The 22,955-nt window shown below is 46.4% G+C and overlaps 1 protein-coding gene across 1 annotated transcript in view; it reads left to right on the top strand.

Annotated features, from left to right (window-relative positions):
* Positions 1–22,955, top strand: part of LOC142563492 (putative cytochrome P450 12a4, mitochondrial) — an 81,910-nt gene that overhangs the window by 49,118 nt on the left and 9,837 nt on the right. Inside the window, exon 3 of the mRNA XM_075674044.1 lies at positions 5,077–5,239. Within this exon, the coding sequence (XP_075530159.1) occupies positions 5,077–5,239 (163 nt within the window). The remainder of the gene's footprint in view (positions 1–5,076; positions 5,240–22,955) is intronic.

The following is a 22,955-nucleotide window of genomic DNA, read 5'->3' as shown; positions in this document are numbered from 1 at the left end:
GCGACGCGAGATGGCTGACACACGATCTCCCTTGGATGGCCTTTGTTGCTGCTGCTGCTCGCTGGACGGATGTCCTTTCTCCTGTGCTGTGTTGTTCCGCGATCTTGAGCTCGCGCGCACGCGGTGGAGCAACTACGAGTGAAAAAGTAGAGCGCTCGCTACGCGTTCCTTTGAACTGCGGCGGCCTGTTCTCTTTGAAGCAAAACTATGTGTTCTTTGCTCGGCGTGCATGAATGCTACATTGCCATGTTCGGGGCCAGCCATCTACAGTTGACGCAGAAGATTACGCTACGTTTTGTTCTCTATTGCCGCAAGAGTAGAACGGGCATTCTACTCTCTCTCTGAATGGGAGAGTGAAAAGCACATTTCACTCTCCCCTTGGTGAAAGAGTGAACAATGCATTTCACTCTCCACGACATTTTGCGAGAGTAAAACAACGCTCTGAAGAGTAAATCGGCTGCTTCACTCCTGCGATACCCTTCCTAGTTTTTAGAGTGTGGTATGCGGAGGCACCCGTCGCGAAAACCCCGTGGTAGCTTGTATTGCGGCTTTGTATGTGAACGTTACAAAAGGGAGTACGCGGTCCCAGTTAACATGATGAGATGCCATACATATCGCGAGCATATCACCGAGAGTGCGGTTAAACCGTTATGTGAGGCCGTTAGTCTGCGGATGTTATACCGTGCTCGTTCGACGAATTATGTGGCATTCCGAAAGCTGACCTTCGACGACTTCGGAGAAGAAGGCGTGAATTTTGTCAGTAAGAAATTCTCGAGGTTCGCCAAGTCTAAGCACAAAGCGATGTAGGACGAAAGAGGCTGCATGCCGCGCTGCAGCATTTGGTAAAGAAACAGCTCCAGTGTAATGTTTCAAATGGCCCACAGCAACTGTCATGCACCGATTGCGATCCAGTGTTATAGCAAGCGGGCAGTAGAGTCATTGCCGACGCGATTGAAAGGTTTGCAGGGCACGCAAGTGGCTGTAAGGCACCAGACGCGCGTAAGGATGGTAATTTGCGAAGTTCACAGCCAGGGCAGCACTGAACAAACGCTCGTACAACACTCTAAGGACAGTTTACACCCTTTCGCGTGCCCCTTCTGCCAGACAACGATAATCGTCATCTGCCTTGATGCGTTTCCTTCCTTTAACCCTACGAGCCCGGAACTTTCCAGTAACGAACGGCACGCGCGTTATCAGAAGGGGCACTCCAAAGGGTGTAAGCTCTTCTATGCTGCGCGTCACTTGCTCTTCGGATTTGATTAGTTTTGTGCCTACTGCGATGGACTACCGACGCCACGTCATGAGGGTATAAAATGAGCCGGTATGTGGTCAGCGTATGTGCAAACACACACGCCGAATCAGCAGAGAGAATGTTAATGCACGTTCAACACATCAATCGAAAACATTTCATGAAAACGACTGTAATGCTTTCGTATTCGCACACTTATAGTCTTACGTGTCTCTGCTGAATTTCCTTCACATGTTTTCGCTCTTTGCGCCGTGGACCATTCTTCGCACCATCTTTCGGTCACCTATGAATTTTCGGGTTATGGGGTATATTATGCTTTCACATTAGAACAAAATGTTGAGTCTCCGAGGGAGAATATATTGAAAATAATCTTCTCTAAATCAAATTTTGAGTCAGAATTGATAGGGCCTAGTAGAGGAGGCATTGAACGTACGGCCAAGGAAGACATCAGTATTGTATAAGCGGCACAACTACTCTAGAAAACGCCCATTTTTTTGTTTTTATATATTCCTTGCCGCATAGTTTAATATCAAATACAGCAGGACATCAACATCTCCAGGCTTGGAGTGACGCCTGTCATCCGCAAAAGACGCCGAAAGCGAGTGGGTCTATACTAATCCAGGTGCAAATTCGGAAGGCCCACTAAGCTTCAACAACACACTCCCTCACTAGAACAGGAATTGGCCTCCCTGGTGCTATATTGAGCCACCCCCTCCCGAATGGCTCACTCAGTTATCCAATGGCCCTCAGTCCCCAGCAGCTGCGAAGCAGCTGTCAAAGGCGGCGGTCAGACCTATAACGCAGCAGAGGCTGCTAAGAATCTCTGGGTCCGGACAGGCCGCCAATGGAAACTGACCCTTGAAACGTTTAACACCCGGGCCCTCTCGAGTGAAGCTAGCTTAGCAGGTCTCTTTGTGGAATTATGAGACATTGTTTGAAATATCATCGGCCTTTGTGAGATTAGAACTGGTGAGGCTTACACATTGCTGAATAACGGACATGTCCTCTGCTGTAGAGGTCTCCCTGATAAAAAGCAATACAGGGCAGGATTTCTGATCCATAAGTACAAAGCGGGCAACACTGACGGATACTACTGCCTAAATCAAAGATCAGCTGTAGTCGTAGTCAAATTTAATAAGATGTATAGATTAAAGGTAGTACAAGCTTACGCTCGAACATCCAATCACGATGATGAGGAAGCAGATCAGTTTTATGAAGATGTTGAATTAGTGATGAGAAAAGTGCAAACTCAGAATACTGTAGTAATGGGCGACTTCAATGCAAAAGTAGGGAGAAAGCCGGCTCGTGAACGCGCAGTTGTGCACTACGGCGTCGATTCCAGGAACGCTAGAGGAGAGATGCTTGTAGAATTCGCAGAAAGGAATAAGCTTCCAATAATGAACACCTATATCAGGAAGCATAAAAACAGAAAATGGCCCTGGAAAACCCCTAATGGTGAAACTAATGGTGAAAATTGACTTTATACTTTCGGCTGATCCGAGCATAGTGCAGAATGTAGAAGTGGTAGGTTGAGTAAAGTGCAGTGGTCGTAGGTTAGTGAGGGCTACGATTCACCTTAACTTGAAGAGAGAAAGAGCAAAATTGGTCAAGACGAAACATGTCAACTTGGAGGTAGTAAAGGTGAAAGGAGACAAATTCAGGCTAGTGCTTGCAAACAAATATGCAGCCTTAGAATAGAGAGATGATGATGACATAGAGCTAATGAATGGAACCGTAACTAGGTTGGCTTCAGAGGGAGCAATTGAAGTAGGAGGCAAGGTACCAATGCAACGAGTAGGCAATCTCTGCTAACTAAGAAATGACCTAATAAAGAAACGACAAAACAGGAAAATGTTAAACTCAAAGGATAAGATAGAATACGCGCAACTGTGAAAACTGATCCGCAAGGCGAAAATAAGTGATATTCGAAACTATAACATGAGAAAGACTGAAGAAGCCGTGAAAATAGACGCAGCGTGAAGTCAGTGAGAAATAAAGTTGGCATTGGACAAACCAAGATGTATGCACTGAAAGATAAGCAGAGTAATATCATCAGCAGTCTTTAAGTTATACTAAAACAGCGGAACAATTCTATACTGACCTGTACATGCCCAGAAGAGTCGGGATAGCTCAATTAGAAATAGTAGTGAACAGGATACAGAAACTCCAATAACTAGCGATAAAGTCAGAATAGCTTTGCAAGACATGAAACCAGGAATAGCGTCAGGAGAAGATGGAATAACAGTCGATTTAATCAAAGATGGAAGAGATATAATGCTCCTAAAACTAGCGCCTATTTATACGAACTGTCTATCAACTGTAAGGGTCCCAGAAACTTGGAAGAATGCAAACAATATACTAATCCACAAAAAGGAAGGAATTAAGAATTGAAAAATCATAGGCATATTAGCTTACTCTCAGTAATATATAAAATATTTACCAAAACAATCTCCAATAGAATAAGAGCGACACTGGACTTTTTTCAACCAAGGGAATAGGCTGGCTTCAGGAAGGGACACTCTACAATAGATACTTTGCAAGGGATACTCTACAATGGGCACTCTGCAATGGATCAGGTTATCAAGAAATCCGCACAGTATATAGACCTCTCTATATGGCTTTCATAGAGATACCAAGAGTCGTACCGGCACTATGTAATCAAAGAGTACAGAACGCTTACGTAAATACTTTGGAAAATATCTACAGAGGTTCTACAGGTACCTTAATTATACACAAGAAAGGCAAGAAGATACCTATAAAGAAAGGGGTCAGAAAGGGAGACAAAATTTCTCCACTGCTATTCACTTCGTGCTTGGAACAAGTATTGAAGCTATTAAACTGGGAAGGCTTAGAGTAAAAATAGACGGTGAATATCTGATCAACCTTCGGTTTGCGGATGACATTGTTCTACTCAGCAACAATGCAGACGAGTCACAACAAATGATTGAGGACCTTATAAGAGAGAGTGTAAGAGTAGGGCTGAAGATTAATATGCAGAATACAAAAATAATGATAAAGAACCGGGCAAACGAACAAGAGTTCAGGATCGCCAGTCGACCTCTAGAGTCTCCGAAGGAGTACGTTTACCGAGGTCAATTAATCACAGGAAGCCCTGATCATGAGAAGGAAATTTACAGAAGAATAAAAATGGGTTGGATCGCATACGGCAGACATTGCCAGCTCCTGACTGGAAGCTTACAATTATCATTTAAAAGGAAGGTGTACAATCAGTGCATCTTATCGTTGCTGACATATGGGGCAGAGACTTGGAGATTGACAAAGCACCTCGAGAACAAGTTACGGACCGCATAGAGAGCGATGGAACGAAGAATGCTAGACATAACTTTAGGAGACAGAAAGAGAGCGGTTTGGATCAGAGAGCGAACGGGTATAGAGGATATTCTAACAGACAATAAGAGAAAAAGAATGGCGCTGGGCAGGTCATGTATTGCGCAGATTAGATAACCGTTGGACAATTATGTTGACAGAATGAGTACCAAGAGTAGGGGAAGCGCAGTAGAGGATGGCAGAAGACTAGGTGGTCCGCTGAAATTAGGAAATTTGCAGGTGTTGGAGATAACAGGGAGAGGCCTTCGTTCTGCAGTGGATATAAAACAGGCTGCTGATGGTGATGACAGCAAGACCGGTGTTTACCATCAGACAGCCTTTCTCATTTCTGCCACTTTATGTTCACCGTAGTAACCTAAGCCAGAGACTTCGGTTGTGTTATTGCGACTTCTATTTTGCGCATGCTAAAGCAATGCGGAAATATTTACAGGATTTAGCCTGCAATATTGACTTGTTCTCTCTCCCGTGCTCTCTTTTAGGCGCTTGTTTCATATGATAAAGAAAGCTGCAGAAGAAGCCAAATCAAAGGGTGACAACAATGAGAATTGCACCATCCTCCAGCACCTCTACAATCTACAGAAAATGGAATTCAAGGAAATTTTTACTTTTCTCCACGACTTTGTAGTTGGCGGGACAGATACGGTAGCGTTTTTGTTTCTTTACTTATTTGCATTTTTCTCTTGATATCAGAGTAAAAGTTACTGAGTTGGTCGCGGTGTCATGATTTTATTTACGTTCACCTCATAGGTTATTTCCCTCTCATGTCTTCCCACCTAATGCTTGCTGCTGTAAATATTGCAGATAAATTTTGCGGAAGCTAGGAAGATGGAGTTCTTACTATATTGTTTGTTGACACTATCTTCCTAAGAAATCGGCATTCGTTCCTTTTGTCTTCGCGCTACACTCAGGTGCTGCTGTCTCCTGCTCACGCAAAAAAGAAAAAAGAATCTAATCAAATGAAATAGAATCATGTTTATTTTTCCATAAGGAAATGGCGGGAGGCCTGAACAAAAAGTGAGAACTAGTTCAGTTGAGAGAGGTTCAGGCCCCCGTTTACATGACAGGCAGCAGTTGTGACGAGCAAAAAAATGCACTTAGTAATAAAATTCAGTCGCAGTCATTATACAGATGTGATACAAACATAGGTTTGGGTAACTTAATGGAATGCAGAAGCGAATATAAAGCATATAACAATGCGAATCAATGTAATTTGAGAGAATTATACAAAATATACACAACATAAATATAAGGCATCCTACAGTTGCGTAACATATGTAGCTGCATGCTGTGGCTAAGCAAGTTGCTCTGTTGTGCCTTTTAGTCGACTGACGAGCTGCGCTGCATTGCCAGGACCGAAAGCTGAAAACCGGCTTACACATGACCGATTCCGGCTTCTATCGTTTGCTGCCAGCGGTACGTGTTACTTGCTTGCCACTCCCGCAGCGTAAGCGAGCTGGACCGCAGCGCCACCGGCAACGTTATAAGCGCACTGAGCACGACACCAACGGTATTTGCAGCTGAATGCGTGTGCCTAATCAAGCTGCTCTGTTATGCCTTTAGATCAGTGTACTATACCACGGTACGTCGATTAACTCATGTAAACTGATTTACCTGCAGATCCCAACCGCGTGTGCATTTGTTGTGCCTTTTGAAATAAGTGATTGGTGTGGACCTTTGCACATACCGTGTTCGAATAGGCTTTTTTCTTCCTTGTGACAATGTAGTCGCGACGCGTGGTCCTGTATGGTTTCGTGTAGGGAAACAGCACATAAGCTCTGCATGACTGGTCGATTAGCACTGCTGTTGTTCTGCGTTGCTCACTTGCTGCTTTGTTCAGGGGACAATGAAACAAACCTAAGCGATGATAAAATTGACTAATTCCTCACAGCAATTAAGGGATTGGTGGGTTCGAACGAAAAATTTAAGAAAGATGCAACAGGGAAAGTAAAGCACATTCAATTTAGTGTCCCTGAAGTAAAGTGACGCTTTTATATACTTGAAGAAGGATCGGATACCATGATTGATCTTCGTAAGTCAGTTGGCGATATGGGACTACTACTTAAGGATTCTCAAGATAAACTAAACAGTATAGAATCCAAACAAACTCAACAATCTAACATGGCTGTTGATGACCTTAATAACCATATGCGCCGCAATAATTTGATTTTCAAAGACATTCCTGCGGCTTCTCCGGAAACTAGGAATGAAACTGAAACGCTTATCAAAGATTTCGCGACAAACATTTGCGTTTATGAACAGGTGAAACTGAACATACCCACAGGTTTTGCGAACCTAAGGAGGACTACGTTGGACCTATTATTGCACATTTTCTCAACGTCAAAGATAAAACCAACAACCTTACAAACGCCTTCAAACTGAAGAACCTAGCACAGCATGTATGGATTGAAAATTTTCGCCCGGGCTGCAGCAAATTACAAAGCAACTTCGAGATTTCGCACGGGAAAACCAGACCACAAGACAGGTATAATCTAGTATTCGATAAGCTCGTTCGTAAGAAAACTTTGTACATTGTTGATTCATCGAATAATCAGGTTCGTGCCCTTCCGAAGGCAGATAGCCCCGATGGGGCGCGCTGACGCGAACACCAAAGCTCTGTTAGACGTTCATCAATCTTGGTATCGACCTTGAGGAGCCTATTCCACAAACAGGGCCATTTTTGTGCTTTCCTCGAAACGTGTTCCACTGATATCGTTCTAGGAACGGAAACATGGTTACTTCCTCACGTGTGAGACAGCGAGAAGTACTTTACAATATTTAGAAAAGACAGAACGGTGTCACGAGATGGTGGAGTACGAGGTGGTGACGTGGTAATCGCCACAAGAAAAAAATATTGACGCACATGTCATCGTAACTGACACGCGCCTAGAAATACTTTGGCTTGCCCTTCACCCCTCAGCAGCTGTAACTTGTGCTATCGGCGTCTGTTACCGCCCGCCAGATTCCACCAAAGACTTTCGATAGAAACTAAATGAGCAACAAGATACCGTGCAGACGAAATTTCCGAGGTCCCCAATTATCTTGGCAGGAGATAGTTATCCCAACGTTGACCGGCGGACATGTGGGATGCAGATTCTTCTGTTCACAGATTCTGACGGTTCTCTGAGGCGGAGCTTCCGAGAACCCAATTGAGGACAATGCCGTTGGTTTCAAACACACACGCAAACTTTTAATGAACCTAGAAAGAGGATAATACGTAAACTAAACTCTCACAGTGACATCACGGGAATAAACACACTCAGGGCTAGGGGGGCGTTAAGCGTATGCTAGTCCAAACTGACCACGACCTCAAGGGCGCATAAAAGTCTCGACGTGAAGAAGCGGCGACAAGATGACGAGAGAAGTTGCGCCGGTCGGGGTGTTGGACCGTTGGTCGGGTGTTGGACCGTTGACCGGGCGAGCAGAGCACGGCAGCTCTGGCTTGGAGAGGGAAGGCAGGCGGCTTGGCAGCACGAGCAGATGGCGGCGGCTTTCTGGCCAGGCAGATGGGCGTAGAACTAGGGCCTGCAGCCCGACTGCTCTCGTCCTCCCCATGGGCCCAGAAGCCCGCCGGCCTTGGGCAGCTGGCGGCAGAATAGGGTAGAGTGGTGACGCACAGGAACAAGTTGGCAGGAGACCCCGGTCTAGTGAAGTCCTGGTGGCTCGGGTCCGGAACGCGACGGCCCGTCTTCAACTACCGGTCCGGTGGCCGACCCTCTCCTGGCGTTGCTTCCTGGAACTCTCTCTGCGTCTCCCCCCTTCTGCCAGCGCGCCTCGCTTTTTCTTCCGCTCTGGCCGATTCGTCGTTTGCTCATGGCTGCTTCACGCTCCGTGGTTTCTCCTGATTGGGTTGGCTTTTTCATTTAGTTTCTTTTCTTGCGCAGCGCGTTCACGTGCGGGACGCTCTTCGGCGTTGTCGTTTTCCATCCCGCATGGAATTCGCCCCGGCGCGCGCACTACACACATCCCAGCATGTAACGCTCACCGTGGGACAGGAACACGAGTGTCAAAATTTTTTTGATGTGCTTTTTTGCTTGACTTAAGCCAAATGGTTTCTGTACCTACGCCTGGCGAATCGATTTTGGACTTCGTGCTTACTACTGATCCAAACATGTCTGTCAATGTGTTATAAGGCGTTAGCGATCACAATATTCTGCACTGTGAATTCCAAATATTGAAAGAAAAATCACGTCACACAAGGAAAATTATACTTGACTACGGGCGAGCAGATATTAACGCGATAAATCTACTCTCGTCTTCTTAAATTGATTTCTTAAGCTCTCTTAGCGACTGTGATCTAAACAAAAAGTGGACGTTTATTCTCGACTAATTTATCTTTCCAAGATAAAAGTACATACATAAGATCACTACAGCCGCATCAACACAAAGCACATGGTTCACAACTCATGTAAAACGTTGCATAAAAAGAAAGAAGCGAATATACTTGCGAGCGAAACTGACGGCGTCTGAGGATAATTGGAAGCATTACCGATGACATGCGCAGTTATGTAAAACTAACATCGAAACAGCAAAATACGAATTTCATAACAATGATATCTCAAACACGCTAAAAAGCAATAGCAAAAAAAATTTGGAAAATCGTCAATGCGTATTACGGTTCGAAATGCCACATATCAATAGCGAAAGACGGAAAACTTTCCTCGTGAGAATCCGTATTAGAATTTGGTAATTTCTTTAGCTCTGTGTTTATTGATGGCATCCCAATAGCACCTACTCTACCTGGTATTTCGTTAACTTTTCATATGCAAGATATATATATCACCCCCGAAGGCATCGCCGCAGCCATTGATGCCTTCCTGCGAATTCTGCACTTGGGCCTGACGACATATGCCCTAAGCTACTTAGGATAGCAAAGCCACAACTAATTCATATGCTAAGTGCTGTGTTTTAACAACTCTCGAAACCGGCTGTGTACCCGACGACTGGAAGGTAGCTCCCGTAATCCATCTATTTAAATCGGGTGAACGCTCTAACCCAGCTGACTAGAGGCCAATCTCGCTCACTAGTACTGGCAGCAAACTGTTCGAGCACATCAGTTTTTAAAAATGTGCAGTCATGAAGTACTAAGATAAAAATTATTTATTTTTTTCTAGACAGCATGGCTTCCTGCGCGGTCGGCCTTGCGAAACGCAGTTTTTTTTTAATTCTTTACCGACATTAAATTTGCTGTACATGTGCCAGATTGACGCCGTTCTTGTGGATTTTAAGAAAGCTTTCGTCAAGGTCCCTCACGCTCAGCTCATAAAAAGGCTTACCGTTTTTAACTTATACACTGTAGTAATCAATCGTATAACTGAGTTCTTAACTAACCGCTGTTAAACTGTTGCAGTTAACGAGAATAAGTCCCCAATAGCACATGTGAGATCGGGAGTGCAGAAGGGATCTGTGCTTGGACCGATTTTATTTCTAATTTACATTAATGATATCGCTAATTTTACGACTTCCACTGTAAGGTTACCCGCGGATGACTGCGTGATATAAAGGTGAATAACACTAAAGATGCTAATAGCTTGTAGAAGAACTGAAACAGGTTAGATAAATGGTGCCAGGACTGGCAAATTGTAGTCAACGCGAACAAAACAAAAACTGTTTCTTTCACTACAAAATTTAGCTCAATAACGTATCACTACACACTGAATAACAAACCAGTTGAGCCTGTATCGAACTTTAAATACATAGTTGCTCCTTTAGCGTCTGATTTATCATGGAACTTGCATATCGACACTATAACTAGCAGCGCTTTTAAAACACTTGGTTTCATTGCGCATAACTTGAACTTCGCCAACTCTGCTACTAAACTTTTAGCTTACAATACACTAGTCCGCCCCAAACCTGATTATTGTTCACAAATCTGGAGCCCTGACGAGGCGTACCTCAAGGATAAACACGAATCTCTACAGGACAAAAGTGCCCGTTTAATAACAAAGAATTACTCTCGGTCATCTAGCATTACCGAAACAAAAATGTCCCGAACATGCCTTCTTTGCAATCGCGCAGAATACTGTCACTTTTATCTCTCTTTCAGTAAATGTATCAACAGTTCCCGTCTATCGGTACTTACCAAACCTGCCCACCGAATATTCGCTCGACGAGACCACGAATTCAACTTATAACCTTTCTTCGCCAAAACAAACATCCATTTATATTCATCTTTAGTCCTGGCTGTCAATCATTGGCATCAACTACCAGAAGATATTGTTTGTGCAACAAACCATGGCGATTTCACTCGCAAATTCAAGCTTTATCTTGGTGTCTGAATGTAATTGTCTCAGATTTGTTATCTGCTTATACTGACTTGTTAAAACACTATCATGCACAAGTTCGTTCACTTGACTACTATATTAAGATGTGAATGCTAAGTTTTCTTAGCTTGTTCTGCTGTGCTTTCCTTTTTAGTTCGTAAGATTTGTCTTTGTAGTAGTTTAAGTTCGTTTCTCCGAACATATATTTTTTCTACAGGATTAGTTAATTGATTTAAGGTGTGTATACTACTCGCCCCCCCCCTCTATGTTATGCTCTCGGGTCTTCAGGGTCCATGAACAAACAAAAAAAGCAAGTGGTAAGTGTTTTATTTCTCTATCGATCTTTCGATCGATAGTCGATCGAAAGATAGGTCTATTTCGATGTTGTTCTCGGCGTGCCTCATAATCAGAAAGTGTTTTGGCACGTAATACCCCATAATTTTTTTTCGATCTGGTTCTCGTGCAGATAACTCAGGAATAAAAATCACCAAGTTCCTCTACTTCCCTAGAAATCCGAGCGCTACTTCGTAAAATTCGTATTTCATTAAAACAAAAGGAATGTAGCAGAGAACAGTGATCTTGCAAGCACCACATGCTTACGGGGTAACCAGGGATTATATAAAAAGAAACACTTGAATGACAGAACGTTCTGTATATGTATACAGAGAATCTTCTGTAAGTGCGACATGCACGAAGTTTAGAAAGAAGGGGCACACATACGAAAATTGCAGGTTGAGATCCACAACCGCGGAGCCGCTTTTGTATAGATCCAGGCGTGCGCAATATCAGCTACAAGAGGGCACAAATCCTGGAGAAAATTATAACCTAAAAGATTTAAATCTAAGTATCATGCAGCACCAGCGAGAACCCACGTGAAAAACAGTTACAAGTCACGAGGCCGAGGGTGTTTCCAGCACTCGTTCTGCTAGGACGAGTTTTCTCAGTAGCTTCGTATTTTCGTTCCATTTGTTTTCCCTGTTGTTTATGGAGTGCTTTGGTGATTCATTATCACTACTTGCGCCTATTCATAAAGTTCGTCGGCATCTACGCCCTCCTGCTGCGGCAACCATTTAAAGTGCCCCCGCAGCACTTGCCGCGTCGGCGCGGAGCATCCAAGCTACCAACCGCTGTGTCGAGGGAGCGGAACGTTACCGATGCAACCGCCATCCACGCCAGGAGTGCTGCTTCTCGGGGACAAGTGCAACGCGCGAAGACGCCGCCCTTGAGGATGGATACCAACAGCGTGGAGCATAACAGTCATGCAGTCACAGCATACACATCGGCCAAGAGAACGACGGAAGCTACTGGCCTCCCATCAGATGAAAATGCAGTTCCAGCAGCGCTAAAAATACGTCGCGCATCACAAGGCCTTCCACCACGACCGACACATGCGTCTTTGGTGCCGCCAATGACATCGTAGTACAAAGTGTTTATCAAGCCTAGTGTTAAACACCATGTCCACTCTTCCCAACCATATCATTCAAGCGGCCCTAGACGGCTGGCTAGGGACTTCCAGATTTCAACGTTTTGGTCTGCACAAAGCTACCAATATGGTCTCTGTAGGGCATCTGCTATGGAACTAGTTCATAAGCTCGAAGAACTGCAACAGATGCTAGTCTCAGAGGAATGTGTCCTTCCACTCCATTCGTACCTCGCCAGTGGTACTAATTTAAGGCGGTATGTGGGTAATGACATTCACCGTGAAGAACCCGAAAGGCCCCTGCAGGAACTCTCGGGGCACATGCACAACAAGGTCGCGGCTGCTCGCTAGCTAGGCAGCTGTCGTACGTGACTAATAAAGATTTAAGGTCCTAATTCCCCACTTGAATGTATCCTGTGTTACGGTTGCGTACTACAACCGCGTCCATTCGAGCTCTCCATTGTGTACTGCTACTCTTGCTTTAAGCAGGGTCACATGAAGTCACCATACCCTCCAAGAGACAACACCACGGAGCCTCAACCATCAGCATCATTTCTACGTGCCCTGTGCCAAACAAAGCATCATGACGTCACTTCTACGACGTGGCCTACGAAATTGAAGGCCACTAAGAAAGTTGGACAACGCCGTTTTCGACAGGCAGCAAGGACCCCTCAAGATCCATCGATGAAACAAGCCTCTGTGTACAACCATTACACCGTTCTGGCTTCGCTTGAAGAGGACGCTAACCAGGTAATAACAGGAAGTACAGAGAGAAGTGATGCTGCCACAACTACATATTGCGCATCTGTTAGGTCATCCACTTCACCATTACAACTAGTATCATAATCGATAGAAGAGAGGCCGCTTCCATTTACGAACGAAAAGTTCGAGTTCGACGCTTGCCTAGCTACCCTTGAAACGTAAATAAAGCATCTCAGTGAACGTCTTACAGTGACGTCGTCATAACGGAGCGCGGACGACGCATTCATCGTCCATACTTCGTCGTTTTCATTTGTACATAGCCATCATCATCTTCCCTGTTCTTCTACTTCTTCGCGCGTGAGCTGGGGCGTTGCCTTTTTTGGACTAAACAGCGCTGGACAACTTGATCGGTCTAGGTATTATAAAGTGGTGGAGGTACGTCAAGACCCCGACGTCCTCTCGCGTTCCCGTCCTCCCTGGAGCTCCGTTCCGGTCGCCGTCTGCACGCAGCTACCCCTACAACAACGGACACTTCCAACCCCGGCCCTTCCGGCGCCTCTAACCCTACCACACAGACGACCCCGCCTGCGGCGCTCTCTTGGACTGTGACGAGCCCTCAGCGCGATCCCCCTGTCTTTGCGGGACTCCTCGGTGATGACGTCGACGATTGGATCTACCACTACGACCGCGTGAGTTCTTGCAACAAGTGGAACGACACCGAGAAATTGAGGCACGTCGCCTTCTACTTGACCGGTGTTGCAAAGACGTGGTATTTCAACCCCAAATCCGACATCGCGGATTGGTCCACGTTTACCTACCGTTTACCTCCAAGCTGCGGCAAATCTTCGCTTCCTCGTCTGGCCGTGCAGAAGTCGCCAAACAGAAGCTGGGAACGCGCCGCCAACTTCCCCAAGAGCCTTAGACCTCATACATAGAGGATGTCTTGGCTGTCTGCCGCCGTGCGAATCCTAGCATGACGGAAGCCGAACGCGTTCGCCACATCTTAAACGGCATTGGGCTTTCAAGGCCTTAGTCGTGCAAAATCCGGCTTGTGTTCAAGACATCACTTCAACGTGTCAACGCCTCGACGAGCTGCAGTCTATTCGCCTTCCACATGACAGCAGCGATCCTGAGGTTCCCCATCCTCCAGATCTACGTGCTCTTATCCGCACCATCATCCGCGAAGAGCTTCAACTACAAGACCTAAGGCGTCCACCTTCTACTTACGCCCCAACCCCCAACTTCGACATGCGCGAGGTCGTAAAGCAGGAGTTGACAGCGATGACTATACCTACGACGCATCTTGCTCCGGTAGCAAGCTCCACACCAGCTTACGCGGATGTTGTTTCCCTACCCACCCCTACCGTGGCTTCCGTGCCTATCGGGGCTTCCTATGACCATTTGGCTTCGATAGGAACCAGAGCAGTTGCTGCGCCATCGTACCCTCAGTGGCGTCCACCTCGTCCGGTTTGTTTTTACTGTGGTATACACGGCCATATATCTCGCTTCTGCCGCCGTCGCCAGCAGGATGAAAGACGAGCCTATGCTGAGCACGAAAGAGACCGCACTCGCCGATCAGACGACTACTATCCCGGATCGTACTCCTTCGCTCAACAGCGTTTCCGTCTCCTCCAGCTGCTCGCAATCTGCCTCATAGTTCCCGTTCGGCCAGACGTCGTTCTCCATCACCTTACCGGCGCTCTACATCTCCGCTTCGCCCGACTTCCCATTTTGTCGACCAGCACTCAGAAAACTAACTGTTGCAGTTTTTGGAGGGGAAACTGCTTCTTATCGGTCTTCAAGAATTCCTCCTGTTCGCCCGGCCAACATCCTTTCTGTGACTGTCGAAGGTGTTCCCGCGTCAGCTCTCATCGATACCGGTGCCGCCGTTTCTGTTCTTCGGAGTGATCTGTGTTCCCGGCTCCGTAAAGTAAAAACGCCTTATCTTGGACCTATTTTGCGTGGTGCTAATAATGCGTTCATTCACCCCGACGGACAGTGTACTGCTCGTGTTCTCATCGACGGCATACGCCACCACATCGAGTTTGTCATCCTTCCAACGTGTATCCATGAACTTATACTGGGTGGGGACTTCCTACATTCTGCTTCAGCCGTCATTTCAAGTAGAGAGGAAGTTGTCCACCTCACGGATACAGAGCTTGAACCTGTTGCGGACTCTTCACTTTCATGCGTGAACTTGGCCATCGCTGCAGTCTATGTCCTGCTTCCTGATCAAAAAGACGTTGTAGCCGTAACATCCAGTCAGATCGCCGACGGAGACGCCCTAGTCGCCCCTTCTTCCCGCTGTACTTCTCGCGGAATTCTCATTGCTACCTGTCTGGTCCAGTTTTCACGCGGCCACGCCCTTCTTTCTGCTTGCAACACGACCCCAGATCCTGTAATGCTGCCCAAAGGGATGACTGTGGCAACCCTCGCCGACTCTCAACCTATCTCTATAGTCGCACTTTGCCCTTCTTCATCGCCAGCACCAACCTCAGGTTTGGATGATTCTTTCCCTACTCCAGCCGTTCTTGGTTCTGACCTAACAGCCGCGCAGTCCGAAGCCTTAATGGTGGTCTTGGCAAAACACAAAGCCTGTTTCAATAGCTGTTCCACTGTGTTGAGCCAAACTCCTGCGGCTACACACCGCATCGAAACCGATGGTTCCGCTATAATACGACGACGCCCCTATCGTGTATCGCCGTCCGAACGAAAGGTCATTGAACAACAGGTCGCTGACATGCTTGCGCGGAGGATAATACGACCTTCATCTAGCCCATGGGCTTCTTCCGGGGTCGTGGTAAAGAAAAAAGATGACTCCGATCGCTTTTGCGTCGATTATCGAGTGCTCAATAAGATCACACGCAAGGACGTATATCCAATACCTCGAATTGACGGCGCTTTGGACGCTTTGGAGCAGGGTATTTCTCCAGCCTTGATCTTCGATCAGGATATTGGCAAATTCCGATAACGAGACTGACAAAGAAAAGTCCGCATTCGCTACACCGGATGGCCTTTATGAATTTAACATGATGCCTTTTGGCCTTTGTAATGCTACTGCCACATTTGAGCGCATGATAGACAACGTACTTCGTGGTCTAACGTGGAAGACATGCCTCCGTTATCTGGACGATATTGTAATCTTTTCTCCTGACTTCAGCCAACATCTTCATCGATTAGACGAAGTTCTCAAGTGCCTTGCGAATGCTGGTCTCCAGATCAATACAAAAATGCAAATTTGCAAGCAAGACTATAAATGTATTGGGTCACGTTGTCTCAAAAGATGGCATCCAGCCTGACCCCGAACAGATTAGTGCCGTTCTCCAGTTTCCTCGCTCCCAGCAACAGAAAAATCTACGTAGTTTCCTCGGCTTAGCGTCATATTTTCGCAGATTTATGCGCGCAACTTCGCAGCAATAACTGCTCCTCTACACAAGCTACTGGTTACGGGTGCCTCTTTCACGTGGACTAGCGACTGCGAGTGGGCTTTTCAAGCTCTTAAGCGGCAATTTACTTCCGGAACAGTGGTTCGCCACTTCGATAATCGAGCCCCCACCATACTCCATACTGACGCAAGCGCACAAGGTATTGGTGCAGTACTTCTGCAACGTAATACAGCACGTAAAGAGCAAGTCATAGCATATGCCAGCCGAACACTTTCTCCAGCTGAGCGGAACTACACCATTACAGAGCAAGAGTGCCTGGCTATCGTTTGGTCGATTCAGAAATTTCGACCATACCTTTACGGCCGCCACTTCACCATCGTCACCGACCATCAAGCTCTGTGTTGGCTGTCGTCAATGAAAAACATGTCAGGACGCTTAGGACGCTGGATACTCCGCTTGCAGGAATATGACTCAACTATAACGTACAAGTCTGGAAAAGTCATCATAATGCAGACGCATTGTCTCGCTGCCCACTCTCGCTCTCTCCCGGCAGCACGCCGTCGTCTTCCCCACCAAGTGACTCCGATGCTACGCCTGCCTCACACTAGCTCTCGATAACGCCCCTGGACCAAGTTACGCTTTCATCACGCTCTGATTTCGTCTCGCTTCAGCGGGCCGACTCCTACTGTCGAGCTCTCATGAATTGCCTTAGTGGGTTCGCCGAACCACCCAGCAGCCGCTTGCGACGCCAACTTCGACGATTCCGCCTTCATGGTGGCGTGCTACACCGCTACGTTTACCACCCAACAGGTCACCGGTGGGTCCCAGTTCTACCTCGCTGCCTTCGCTTGCGGGTATTAGAGGCACTTCACGACGACGTATCGGCTGGCCACATAGGCTTCCACAAGACTTACGACCGCATAAAGACCCGCTGCTTCTGGCCTGGCCTATCCACAACGGTGGCCAAATACATTGCCTCTTGTGCGTCATGTCAGCACCGCAAACGCTCGACATCCCCTCCTGCCGGTTTACTGCAACCTCTCCCTTGCCCGGACGCACCTTCTGAATTTGTTGGCATTGATTTATATGGTCCATTGCCGTTGACACCCTCCAGTCACCGTTGGATTGTCACTTCAGTCGACCATTTAACAAGATATGCTGAGACTGCCCCTCCGCGATCCGGCACCGCTTCCCAGGTCGCCGACTTTTTCTTGCGCTCCATCGTCTTGCGCCACGGGGCTCCTCGCATTCTTCTCAGTGACCGTGGCAAGGCGTTCATTTCGCAAGTTCACGAGGAAGTTCTTCGGGCCACTAATACCGTCCACAAATCTACTTCTACTTATCATCCGCAAACCAATGGCCTTACTGAGCCCTTCCACCATACGCTGTCTGACATGATTTCCATGTACATCCGTCCTGACCACACTGACTGGGATAAAATTCTTCCTTTTGTGACATTCGCATATAATGCTGCTATTCAACGGACTACCGGCTACAGACCTTTCTTCCTTGTGTATGGACGATCTACTTCCACCATATTCGACAGAGAACTTTCTTTCTCACCTTCTTCGCCTAACGCGTCGCTTCCAGAAGATTTTGCTGCCCGAGTTGCACATTGCCGTCAAATCGCCCGGCAAAGTACAGAAGCTACCCAAGCTGAGCGCAAGCGTTACTGCGACAACAAACGCCGTGACCTACGTTTTCACCCTGGAGACCAAGTCCTGCTTTGGACTCCAGTCCGCACCCCAGGCCTCTGTGAGAAGTTCCTTCCACGCTACATTGGCCCATACACCGTTGCGCAGCAAACATCTGCAGTGAACTATCTCGTCCGCCCAGTACACTCCGTCACTGACCAGCGCCGCCGGAATGCCGAAATTCTTCACGTCTCGCGGATAAAGCCCTTCACCCCCCGTTTAGATAATCTCTAATCTGCGGCCAGGCTGGCCGCTTCCATGACGGGGGGAAGTTAGTGTAAGCACTATTAACGTACTTCCTCGTTTTCATTTGTACATAGCCATCATCATCTTCCCTGTTCTTCTACTTCTTCGCGCGTGAGCTGGGGCGTTGCCTTTTTTGGAATAAACAGCGCTGGACAACTTGATCGGTCTCGGTGTTATAACATTTAGACAATATAGTAAGCTGTTAATGTGTGATATGTAATTGTTAAAACGCATACGAAAGCATGTTTTTGTTTGACCGATCTATTGCACATGACACACAGAACACTAAAGAAAGTATACGAAGTTTGTGCTGTCGCAAGCTCAATTGACGTTAAATGTAACGAAAAGTCACAGGCCGGCGCCGCACACGCAGCACAGTCACAGTATAAGCTGGAGCAGCGTATCCATAGGAGACCGTCTCTTTGCGTCGTTTTCACGAGAACGAACTGAACTGTCTGACCAGCGTCGACTGCCAGCTTCTTGAGGAGCGGTTCGTACTTTGTGAGTAGGTGCCATAACGTCCACCGATGACTACACAAAGGTATCGCGACCATGTGGCGCACGTGTTGCATCCCTTGACACGTGGCAAGATACGATGCAACTGCGCCACTTCGCGGTACCTGGTGCAGTAATATGCAACTACAATGAAAGTGTACAATGAAATGAAAATGAATGCGACGCGGCGCGCATCTCACATCGCGTGACTCCTCGGGATCTATGACGCATATATAGGGCATATTTGCACAGCAGCTAGCAAGCGCTTGCGTGGCACGGCGGTAGAGTAGGCGACTCCCGTGCAAATAACCCGGGTTCTATCCCTGTGGGAACTGTTCTTTTTTTTCTAATTCTTGCTGGTAGCTGCGACGGACACCGGTGCCGGCAGCGGTGGCAGCGGAAATCGCCAACCGAAACGGCTATTTGCGTGAAGCCCATAACAGAATACGCGATGAAACAAATTAGATGCTATTCATCTGGCGCTCTCAGATACGGTCATATGTACGCAAACTTTACCCCACGGTTTATTGCAGGGATGGCAAATGGCAAAAGCAGAAGTTGTAGTCACACGAGGCTACCATATCGCGCAGGTCCTGGCAGAAGCGAGAGAGCACTCTTGGCATTCCGGGGAAAATGTTCCTGGGACGATTGCTCTGAGTCAGTACGTTATAATGGCCCTGAGGATTTAAAATATATTTGTACTAGAAGATGAACCATTTACGACAAGATTAGTACCTGAGCTGGGCGCGGATGGCTTGTCGGCGCTGATGAGATCTTTATGGTCGAGGATCTCGGCCCGCTGGAGCGCGTCGTCGAGAATTTGTGAGGCAGCCTGCTGTTCGATGAGGACTAACGAAGCTCGTCACAGTTACGGGTCAGATCACTCTTTTCCGGCCAAACTATCCTAAATTGCATAGCCTGACTAAAGAATTCTTGTTTCACTATGCTTGTCAAGAGTGTTCTTAAAATGCAGGGATCCCATTAGGTCAGTTCGCTTTCTGTAAGGCTAGGTCGCTAAGTTACCTTTGCACAACAATATTGTGACGTTATGAAAGTTATCCTAAGTGCTGAGCAAGAATGGGAAAAAAGATTGCCTATTGTGTGTTAGTTAATTAATTAACAAAGCAATGTAATTTTACTGCACAATGGTGCCAAATTTTAAGACACTATCATATCAAGCGTTCGTAATAGAACAGTTTAAGGTCACGAGTAGCAAAACAACTTTTTCTAGCAAGCTTATAAGAACGTTCCCTAAAAGAATTGTGTGCTCAGCCTACCTCAGCGTACGTCAGCCAAAGTACGAGCTCAGAAAATATTGTAGTGACCCTGCCAAAAGAATCAACTGATTAACGTCTAGTCGCAGAAGGACTCGTTTTCTGGCCAACTCTGAACATTTTATGAAAATTAGGAAAGTTGTTGAAAAGGGTGCTCGTTGTATTTTCGAGCGTCCACTTTGAAAACATATGTTGCTATTTCTACCGTACCTAAAGGAGTACGGCTTTATTTCAGACCTGACACGTCTAAGGTGTGTAAAAATAATTTGTGTGGTGGGAAGACAACCTCAATAAATTTCCCAAGAATTTACCGGAATTTTACCAGCCACTGTGGGTGGTCTGCGAAGCAGTTATCAAACAAAAAGAAGCAACTTTCTTGCCAGTCGTAACTTTGCTGCCGTGGAGAGGGCACCATTAACAGGAGCGCGCACCCCGCGCGGCTGACCGCTGAAGGTCAGTCGCGCGGATAACTTTTATCTAGCACGCATAGAGTAGCGGAAAGCTGTACCTTGAGTTTTTCAAGTTGCTCTACACTTTTTTCATCGGCACTTTTGATTTTATTAAAATATTTGAAGAGTTGAATAACTAAATAACACTATATATATATATAATTCGACGGAATTCGAAAAATCACCTGCGTCTCCATACGACGGCAAACAACGTTACCTTGGTTCGGCCCGGCTACTTGGCATTTGCATACTTTTAAATCTTGGTGCATGATAGTTAGGACACCCTGTATACTACAGTGAAGATAGGTGTTCCATTATGCAAGAACATGCCATGCGCCAAATGAATAACGTAATCACAAGAAAAGCCGAAACAGCCCGCTCAATAACAATTTTTATTTAGCAATAAACAAACTTTTTCATCGGAGTACTAACCTTCAACACTAACCGGAAGGTTATATTATTGAGATGGGGTCTGGGCAAAATTCAGAAGAATGATCTCCAGATTACATATACGTAATGCAAAGCATTCTTAATTTGGTCGAAAATGGTTGCTGCGAATCGTACAAGTGTTCTGCGGCATATCTTTATTGCTTTTCGTTCACGTGTATCGGCTATGTTTGCCTAACTATAAATTCATATATATACTCCTAACACCAGTAGCACGAGAAGCGCATTGGTTTATCTTTTTCCGCTGGCTGCATTTCACAGGCTAACAAATGCTGGCATTTATCGCTCAGCGCAAGAGGCGTATTTCGGTATCAAAAACGCCTCAAATGTTATCGCTGGTTGTGTCTGCTGTCTAGGTGGCCGCTCCCACCTAGTGCAATCAGAATATATGCACGATGCGATTAATGTACATTATCGAAGAACCGTAAGCACCAGTGATTATGCTGGAATTTTAGACGCACTTTGAAAAAATATACTACCCGTTTGGCGCGCATATCAGATTTAGACGATTGACACATATGCTGGTCTCTATCGTCCTGATCGATTATAACTTGCTTTCGTGGGCACAGGTTCGTCCAAACATAGGTTTGTTTTGTGACTCGCTATTGTGTCACGCTCTAATTCTTCATCGTGAAGAGAACCTGTATAATATATTGTGCAATACTTCGACACCTTGCCTTTAGTTCACTCGGAAGAATACTCAAAATATTAATTTCGCATATAAAGGCTGGTGCACGTGGAACCGTGCGGACGCTTTACTGATGTTGTTGTCAGTTTTCGAAAATTTTGATATTATGTTGATCTATATCTCTGTGTTTTCGCAGATGGCGGAAAGCTACCTTGAGCGTTCAGAATTCTTTGATATTGCATGAAAACGCAGGGCGCAGCAGCAAACTAGCGAATGACTTACTCAAATTTCCATCTTTAACTCCATGTATAGGCTGCAAAATTAGGTTTTTACCATAGCAACCAAGAAGAGCTGTATGTATGTACATACATGGCGATGCTGCTTTTGGCACGTAAACGTAGGTATTTAGCAGCACGTAGTAGCAGTAGACAACAAAAGCAGCTTCAGAAGTGATTATGCATCATTGCTGTATTGGGTTATCAAGATGATGTATATAGGCATGGGCACATACCGAGCGGCACTCAGTGTGGGTGCCTGGAGAAATACGCAGGCGCCTAGTGCGGGGCGAGCGCAATGTGGGACCACAGTTGAGTGGACCCTGGCACTATTATAATTTTGGCTATTTTCTTTCTACCCAAGTGAATCAATATGTACGCTGATATAAATGCTCTTATTTCAGCCGACTGACATCGAGTGCGAGTGCTTTAATGAAAATTAGATGTGAGGGAGTACATATCCCGAATGTTGACGTCAGCCGCACGTGTGGAGTGCTGTCCTGTTTCACGAAAAAAGGCCAGATACAATATACCCTTAGCGGATGAGCTCGTAAAGAATTCTACACATCAAAAGCAAGCCACAGGTTCGCCTGAAATGCGACGCATCGATTTGGGTAACGGTAGCAAAATATTGGATAGCTATACGAAGTAAGGATACTGTTTCCTAATAACTAAATCACCAAGCATGGTATCACGCGTGCAAAGGTAAACATAAACGCAACTGAGTTGATGACCGCGAACACTCGTGGTGAAAACGCTCGCGTGAGGAAGAGCGGCAGCAGCAACAAGCGAATCGATCCGTGTTTGGCCTCTCACTTGAACGCGAGCGGCGAGAACGGGCGCACACGAAGCTATCAGCCCTCGGAGAGGCTAGACTCGGTACACATCGCAGGTCGCTTTCAAGATATGATCCGCGCTGCCGCGCTGAGCCGTGTGATACACACCCGCCGCCGGAGTAGAAGCAGAAAGTTGTACACGGAATTCTTGTTTACCCTGACGCCCTTCGTTTAGTCTTTAGAACCGATGGTTGACTATGGAAGACACTGCTCACAAAAGAAAAGCCCGGTGTCTAACCTGTGGCT

The sequence above is a fragment of the Dermacentor variabilis genome, chromosome 11 (genome assembly GCF_050947875.1).
Source record: "Dermacentor variabilis isolate Ectoservices chromosome 11, ASM5094787v1, whole genome shotgun sequence".
NCBI classification, from domain to species: domain Eukaryota; kingdom Metazoa; phylum Arthropoda; class Arachnida; order Ixodida; family Ixodidae; genus Dermacentor; species Dermacentor variabilis.
The sequence above is the reverse complement of the archived record's forward strand: the minus strand, read 5'-3'. Positions and strand labels throughout refer to the sequence as shown.